Here is a 9,010-nt window from a genome sequence, read left to right on the forward strand (position 1 = left end):
TCAATCAGAACAGTAAAAGTGTGTTCTCAGTAATTATTTGTTGAATAAAGGAGCATGTTTTCGGGCACACACAAAATCCATCCCACTAGGATTAAACATTTGTGTTGCACTAAAAATGTCTACAAATGTCAGGGCCAAGTGTTTAGAATTTATACAATGAAGAACTTTTACAAAAGGGTTAATGATAAAATTATCAATATATTTGGGAAATTTTCATCTGACGACAGTATGTGGAACTTCATTTTACCTAAGTCAGATCTAGCTTTTAAGTACCAAACTCACTTTCTAGTACTAATTTCACTTTGAAGTTCTTATTTGAACTTGAGCCAACAAAAAAGACAATTTTTATTTACATATGCACGCTATGCAACAACTGACTCAATACCAGTTGGTCCCAGATTTGGAATTAACTAAAAGACTCTTGAGACACATATTTACCAGTTTATTTCATGAAGGATATGAAGCCAGCAGTGCAGCACACAGCCGAACAGAAGTTGCAGTGGCGTGGATGTAGCTTCTAGGCCTCTCCACTGCACTGGACATGCTAGGATGCAAGAGATGAGTTTGAAGTGGGCATGGACTACTTTAACAAAGGGAAGCTGCCACCTCCATTTCTTAACTATCTTTTATAACTTGTTTGTTGCATGTCTCATCGGGGCGTAGGTGCTATCCCAAAGCCCTTCCTGCATGGCTCACCAATCAAGATTTCACAATGAGTGATTCTGACAACCAAGTACAACTCACCAGTTAATGCCGAACATTTATCTTAACCTCTGTATTCCAGAGAGCAGTTTGCATGAGATAAACCCAAAAGCATATCCCCTGGTGTCCCTGAGTTTGAGCTAAGACTTCAAATCAGCTGTTAGCCCTTAACTCACAACTTTACCTCCCCACAGATTTTTTTTTAATCTCTAAAGTCTACGTATTATCTTTTGGTCTTTGGAACAAAGGAATAGCAATTGCATAGAGGGGAAAATACAGCTGTTTTAACCTGAGAAGTGATGGATATTCTTTCTAGCAGTAAGAGCAAGAAATCTGGAATCATTTCTGATTCTACCTGAGGCACCCCCACAAGGCAGCTTCATTACTGGGGTTAAAAATGATCCTGAGGTATAGGAGTCCCTGTACATCTTAAAATGACATAGAATGTGTTTTGATCATCTACCACATTTGGTAGCTTATACTTTTAATCTCCATTTTCTAAATATTAGAGTTGAACTGTAAGGCCATTGCTTACCATTCCTTACATTTATTCTCAGCCCTCTTTCTGCTTCCCTGGAGAGCACCCTTAAAAGTATCTTTTCTCCAGGTCCTTTCTGACTTCCCAGATGCATTCTCACATAGGAAATGCACTTGATGTTCAAGTTTCTTCTCCAGACTCCTTGATAAAAGCTTTAGGGCTCCTGGAGCAAAGTTTGAAAGACACCAATTTACGGGTAGTATCTTACCACTGCCGTCCCGACCCTGTTTCTTCTCATTGCCCTTGCTGTCCCTTAGTGATATCATTCATTGTCTTGGTTTTAGTTCATATCAGTACTGGTGCTGTTGTACTCCACATCTTCATTCCAGCTCTCTGCCTGAGCTCCAGACCCATACCTCTACCTGCCCATGTCCCTTGGATGCCCCACTGGCACCTCAAACTCCATGTGCTCAGGATACATTCATCATCTCCCCCTAGAACTCCTCATCCCCTGTTCTCTGGTTGTTTGAATGCTCCACCAAGCAGAAATTACAGCCTCAGCCTTAACTTTCCCATAACCTACTCCATTCAAACATTCTCTGACTCCTGCTGCTTCTACTTCCATATTAGTTCTTAAACCTAAATGCACATGTCTTTCTCCACTGTTACCACCACATACCAACATCATCTCTTGCCTGGATTACCTTAACAGATGCCTGGGATTATAAAGATGAATTCTTAGGGGGTCTATGAGGTTTCTAAATAGAATACTATATGTATACTTTGATTAGATGATATGTAATATGAAATAATCTAATATATACATATAATATAAAACAACCAGTGTATAGCCAAGTATGCCATACAATATCAGTGTCTGAGTTTGTGTTTAAGAAAAGTTTCCACTGTAAAGAACAAAGTGGTGCGTTATAGATGTTAAATTAAAGAAAATAGTGGAATAATTGAGTCATTTCACTGCACATGGTAGATTAGACATGTAAACTTGAGTTAGAACCTGTACCAGAGCAATCAGCACATTCTTACTTTGGAGCAGGCCATCCATGTACAAACCAATATGCAAGTTCACCATCAGTAATAGAGTGAAATAATCAGTTTTTCTGTTTCCATTTTTAGTAATCGTTGGATCAGAATCCCATTTATCTAGCCTTATCTTTAAGTGAACAAGAATTAGAAAATTGGCATTCAAGAATTGCTTGAATACAGAGTTTTGGTTAAGTATAAGGTCTGATTATTCTGAACTGACAAATGGAGGCTTGGAGATATTAATTCTCTTTTGTCCAACATAATTATGTGAGCAAGTATTCTCTACATTAGTATTATTGAAGTCAAAATACAGAAGCAGGTGAAATACAGAAGCAGGTGAAATACAGAGACCGAACTTCATTTTTTATGATTAAGTCCAACATGAGCTATTTTATTTCAGCAAAAACAAATCATCCACCACATCAAAGTTATGTTGTTACTAAAAATTTAATTAATTTACTTATTTGGTTTCAAAATGGGATTAAAGCTATAAGCCTACAACTTAAAATCAGTTATCTAATTAAATTTAATGAAATTAAATGAAAAAATATCTATAGAAGAATTTCTTGCCCTTTAAAAAAGGTCTGTGCATTTTCCAAGAAACTGCTTTAATTGTAAGAGAGGACAAATGCTGCTGTATGTGCCTTTTAATGTATATGATTTCATTCCTACAACTCAAAATGATCTATGATTCCTGTTTTTTTTTTTTTTTTTTTCCCTCAGAACAAATGCCAGGGTCTTGTTTTTGACCTAGTTACACACCAGGTCTTTGACATCATCATCATCATCCTCATTTTCCTCAACATGGTTAGCATGATGGTTGAATCATATGGCCAGTCCAAAGCCATGGAACTCTTCCTTGAGCGTCTCAACCTGGCCTTTGTGGTCGTCTTTACAATTGAGTGTCTCATCAAAATCTTTGCTTTGAGGCAATACTACTTCACCAGTGGCTGGAATTTATTTGATTGTGTGATCGTGGTCATCTCTATTGTTAGTAAGTAAAATTGGCAGCCAGAGGGGCTTTAATCTAAGAGCCAGAAGTAAACTTATAAATCTTATCATTTGGAATTATGTCCAGAGTATCCACAAAGCAGAAAATTAAGCTTAATGTGATTTCTGAAAAAATAGATGAACTAATGCCATTCTCTTTGGGGAGTTGCTAGGAGATACAGAGTAATTTCCATTCCCTTGACTATCTACACAATTGAAATAGAGTTAAATAATTATGTGGATAATTTATTCAACGGAGATAGACAAAATTAAGATGACTTAAAAGTTTTTGTGGGGCTACCTGCTTTATCCAGGGAGTTGAGTCAAAGTTCTACCTTTCTTGTGCAACTAAAGAGCATTTCTTGTTTTAAGGATTTGGCATTTAGTTTCCATGTTTTTCCCTAGTTCAAAATCCATGTTGATGTCAGATCACAATCACTGTGCCCCCGTGACATTGCCAGGCCTTCCCGTACCTCCTCCTTATACAGGACCTCCATGGCCCAGCCGAGATGGGGCTTGCAAGAGTGTGTCATAAGGACAAGTAATGCTTTATCTTTATTCTGTATCTCATGTTAACTTAAACCACAGTGGGAACTACACTTGTCTCAACTGCTCGGATCCCACTCACCAGCCAGCCTCACTCACAATCAGCATATTTTTCTTAACCGCAGGCAGAAATTAACTATAAGATTTATGGAAGAAGAATAGGGAAAAAAGAGGGTTATTGCCATATACCTTTTTATAAAACACACACACACACACACACACACACACATACATCAACTTGGAAATTAAATTCTTCATGACTAAGCTATGAGATTTTACTCTGGGTTTTTGAAGTCTGCTTTTAACTAAACTGATAATTTGACTTTTTATAATTGTGCAAAACTGCCCAGGGGCTCTTCTCATAGTTCAAAGAGCAATGAAGACAATGAAAACTGATTTCACAAGTAGAAGTTTTTGTGCTATCTCAGAAAGGATGCATTAAACAGATAGGCTGGATCAAAATATTTTGGTTCCTATCACCACAGCAGCAATGCAGATGTTTCAGAGACCAAGAAAATGAATGGTACAGTTCATAGTCTGTTCTGGTTTCTAAGCCGTAAAGTTTATGTAGATAAGGTTTAGTAATAGATCTTTACACATGGTTACGGTTACATAGACTGTTAATCATTATTAGTCAATTCCAAGCATTATTAATCATTTCCTGGTGAAATCGACAGCAGCAGTAAAGTTAGAAAATGATGATAGGATGAGTCTGGGGCAGCCCTGTGAGCACTTAAAGGGCTCTTCCTCCAATATGCAGAGAGCAGCTCACTCATTTCACTCTTTACTGACCTTCTTCCAGGCAGTGCCAGGCACTGTAGAGTTCATGGAAATATCTCTGACTTCTGTCCTATGAACAAATGCTAAGCGATTGCAGCTACACTGCATAGCACTGTATAGCATCTTGTTCCAATGGATGAGAAGATCCACACATTGAGCCAAGTCCTACTCACCAATGTGGGCAGCATTTTCTATGCTTTTGCCAGTTGATCTGCCATCCAATCCTTAGCCTCTACATTTTCTCACGCTCTCCCCTGAGCTTTTAGAGAAATACAGAATGAGTGTGAGTCAAAGTTATCCTCTCTATGGGGTTTACAATCCAATTGAGGTATTAAGACCTACCACCTTAAGGGATCAGAAAAAGAGAAACTGATTGAACCGCAAATCACATGGTACACAAAAGAACTGAGCTCAGAGAAAAGACAGATTACTCTGGGCTTGATTACTCAAAGAAATATTCATGGAGGAGGTGGGCCTTAAAGGAGGGACCTCCTCCAGTTCCTGCTGAATTGGTTTGTAGTCAATTCCACATCTCACCAGAGTTGCCTGCCCAATTAGCATATGAATTAAACTTCCTTGATACAATCAGGCAGTCAGTGAAGTATATCACCAACTAGTTCTCTTTAGTCATTAGGTGATAGCAGGTAGTGTTGGCCACCCATCACCCCTAATTACCTTAGAGGATCCCCAGAGCAAGAACAAGGCCATGTCTATACAAGGCAAGCATGTTCCAGCCATTCTATAATATTTGGGCCAAAATGTGAGTTGTTTTAAATTCTTGTATCACTTGATTGCAGAGCAGGCAATGAGAAAACGGCAACATTTTAGGCCAAATATTTAGCAGTCTGCAGAAACCTTTGCTTGAGATGCCATTTCTGGTGTATCTACAACATCAGAGAAACTGTCTCCAATTTAGTCCCTTAAGCTTTTTGAATTAGGCCTTCCAGAAGAACTTGGAATGAGCATACTGACAAAGATGAAAGATCCATGGCAGCTTTAGCCCAAAAATGAGCATCCCAACACCACCCTCTTTCTCCAGCCCTGTCCTCGCCTGTAGCAGGCTGTGTTCAAATTCCTCTATAATAAGAACCTGTTTGTTTAAGAAGTTTTGGGGCTGGGGTCGAACAACTTCCACTGATAGCTTAGGCTCAAGCTGACCTTCAGTAGCAGAAATCTCTCCTTGCATTCTAATCTAAATAACTCCATCCGTAGTTTGTTTTCCACTCTATATATACAATAAATATGGAAAACTTATATTTGTTACCCCATGAATAACTTTAAATGCCCAACATAGATAATGTACTTCAAGTGCATACGATAACTAACAAAATAACCTGTCATAAACAGCATTTTATTTATTTTCCTTGGGGGTCTTCAGTATTTTAGATGTCCTATCCCATCTAAAGTCCCATCTAAAACTGTACGAACCTTGGAAATTATTCTCCAACTTAAGGCACAGATATATATTTTCCCTGATATAGGTAAAAAAAAATCTTAATTTTGTACATAAATTAAGAAGTAATGATAAAAAGTTGGTCCCACTCAGATTCAAGGCAGGAGAGAGAGGCTATGTCAGTCTGCCTGCTGGAAATTGACTGACCCTTCTCCTTCTCTTAAGGTACAATGGTTTCTGCCTTGAAAACCCAGGCACACATTCCTTTCCCTCCAACACTCTTCAGAATTGCCCGCTTGGCTCGGATTGGCCGAATCCTGAGACTTGTTCGGGCAGCACGAGGAATCAGAACTCTCCTTTTCGCGCTGATGATGTCTCTTCCCTCTCTTTTCAATATTGGTCTTCTACTCTTTCTGGTTATGTTTATTTATGCCATTTTTGGTATGAACTGTTTTTGCAGAGTGAAGCAAGAGTCTGGAATTGATGACATATTCAACTTCAAAACTTTCAAAGGCAGCATGCTCTGCCTCTTCCAGATAACCACGTCAGCAGGCTGGGATGCCCTCCTCAGCCCCATGTTGCAATCAAAAGACTCATGTAACCCCAAGTCAGAGAACTGTCACCTCTCTGCCATAGCCATAACCTACTTCGTCAGTTACATCATCATCTCCTTTCTCATCGTGGTCAACATGTATATTGCTGTGATTTTAGAAAACTTCAATATAGCCACTGAAGAAAGTGAGGACCCTTTGGGTGAAGACGACTTTGAAATATTCTACGAAGTCTGGGAAAAGTTTGACCCAGAAGCAACACAATTTATCAAATATTCTGCTCTTTCTGACTTTGCTGATGCCCTTTCTGAGCCTCTGCGTGTGGCAAAGCCAAATAAGTACCAATTTTTAGTCATGGACTTGCCCATGGTGAGCGGAGATCGCCTTCATTGCCTGGATATTCTGTTCGCTTTCACCGCTAGGGTACTTGGTGAGTCCAGTGGCCTGGATAGCATGAAAGCAGTGATGGAGGAGAAGTTCATGGAAGCCAACCCTTTCAAGAAGTTATATGAACCCATAGTCACCACCACCAAGAGGAAGGAAGAGGAAAGATGTGCTGCTGTTATTCAAAAGGCCTTTCGAAAGTACATGATGAAGACCAAGTGTACCTTGGAAGACAGGCCTCATTCACCCCTCCAGACACTCTGCAATGGAGACTTGTCCAGCTCTGGGGTGGCTGAGGGCAAGGTCCACTATGACTGAGCCCCTCACCTCCACCCCTACCTCACAGCCTCAGAGCCTTGCCTCCAGCCTCTGAACTCCAAGGGGTCCACAGCTCAGTGTGCGAACAAGCAGTGAACCCACTGAACTAGCCATTCCATTTTTCTTTTTCTGGCTAAAAGAAATGGTGTTTCTGAGTTCACTTCAAATGGTTCTTATAGATATATAAGATAAGGCTGCCTGACTATAACCACCGGTACTGTTTTAACAAGGAAAAAGACAGTAGAATGGGCTGTAGAGCAGGGGTCTCCAACCCCCGGGCTGCAGACCGCGCTACCGGTCCGTGGCCTGTCAGAAACTGGGCCGCACAGCAGGAGGTGAGCAGAGGGCGAGCCAGCAAGATTTCATCTGCCGCTCCACATCACTCGCATTCCGCCCGAACCACCCCTCTGCAGCCCAGTCTGTGGAAATACTGTCTTCTGCAAAATTGGTCCCTGGTGCCAGAAAGGTTGGGGACCGCTGCTGTAGGGGACACTAATGTGAGGATTGAAGCACAGTTCAAATTATATCAAAAGAAAATAATAAGAAACAGAAAACATTAAAATTTTAAATTGTGTTTTTCCAAATGTTCTTAAGTACAGTATCCAATACCTTTGATGTTTTCCCCAATAAAATATATGGCTTATCACACATAACTCTTCTGCATGCTAAGTGAAAATTCAAAACCTGCCAATAAATACTTACTGCAGATTTTTTTTTTAACCAGCATTAAACTTTGGGGGTTTATTTCAAACCTAAAAGCATGATCATGACTTGTCAGTTACCACCGTATCTTTCACCAGCTGCAATCTCTGTAATATATTTTCGGAGAAAAAATAAATAAATGAGACTTTCAGTTTGCATTTCATTCAGACACTACACTAAAAATCCTCTTGTTTGGAGGTTGTGTGAGTAGTGGCTTAAATGTGGTACTTTGCTTGGAATTAAAGGCGGGAGCCAGTGGTGTGCTGATAAGTGTATAACAATTGCTCTTCGGGAAAAAAAAGCCATGATTTGTAGCATTTACTGATTTCTGTGGTGAATACTCCCATCATGACTGATTTCAAGCTACCAACATGTTTCTGAACATAGAGTTGGGAAGAGACGTCCACAATCAGTTCTCGCGAGCTGCCTGGAGCTGGCTCAGCACACCACTGGCTGGAACCAGTAAGACAGTCTCACTTGCCTCTGGTTAAAACATCTGCAATGCACAACTTGGATGGAGAGAGCAACCCCTTAACAACACCTGGACCCCAGGGAGGGGGAGCCGTAAGACATACTGGTTAGCTGGTGACCTCAGGCATTTGATGAGCCCTACATTCAGTTCTGGCTGAATGTCTGCATCAAACACAGCCCAGAGAACAACCAGGTCGATCAGAAGGGCCTGGCCCCAGGAGTAGCCCAGGACCTCCCTAAAAACTGGAGATGCCCAGAGGCCATACAAGACATTAGCTGGACTGGGGACAAAGAGCTACGCTGTGATAATCTAGGCTTGGAGGAGAACCCTGCAGAAATGGTCCTGGAATCCTGTATCTCAGACAGACTGGAGGAGCTGATGTGTCTGTAAGCAGCCTGGAGTCTGAGGCCTGAGCCTCTGCCCTGCCCCTCACTGTCCGGTGGAGGTAAGGCCGATGCCAGATACTGTGGTGCACGGAGGGGGTGCTTATTTACAATGTGCACAAGATCTAACCATGACTTGATGTATTCGTGTCCAGGGCCTGAGTTTTGTAGGCAGCCTTGTGCTTTGGAGCATTGGCAAAAAGTAGTAATATCATTATCTAATTATTATCAATATCTAATTTTTACTTAGCATTTGCTGTGTGTCAG

General features: G+C 40.7%; 1 protein-coding gene across 1 annotated transcript in view; it reads left to right on the plus strand.

Annotated features, from left to right (window-relative positions):
- SCN11A (sodium voltage-gated channel alpha subunit 11) overlaps positions 1–7,309 on the plus strand; it is a 77,718-nt gene extending 70,409 nt beyond the window's left edge. Inside the window, exons 26-27 of the mRNA XM_060110779.1 lie at positions 2,948–3,218; positions 6,159–7,309. Of these exons, the coding sequence (XP_059966762.1) occupies positions 2,948–3,218; positions 6,159–7,186 (1,299 nt within the window). The 3' untranslated portion in view covers positions 7,187–7,309. The remainder of the gene's footprint in view (positions 1–2,947; positions 3,219–6,158) is intronic.
- Positions 7,310–9,010: the final 1,701 nt, after the last annotated feature.

This window comes from Mesoplodon densirostris, chromosome 10 (assembly GCF_025265405.1).
Source record: "Mesoplodon densirostris isolate mMesDen1 chromosome 10, mMesDen1 primary haplotype, whole genome shotgun sequence".
In the NCBI taxonomy this organism is placed as follows: domain Eukaryota; kingdom Metazoa; phylum Chordata; class Mammalia; order Artiodactyla; family Ziphiidae; genus Mesoplodon; species Mesoplodon densirostris.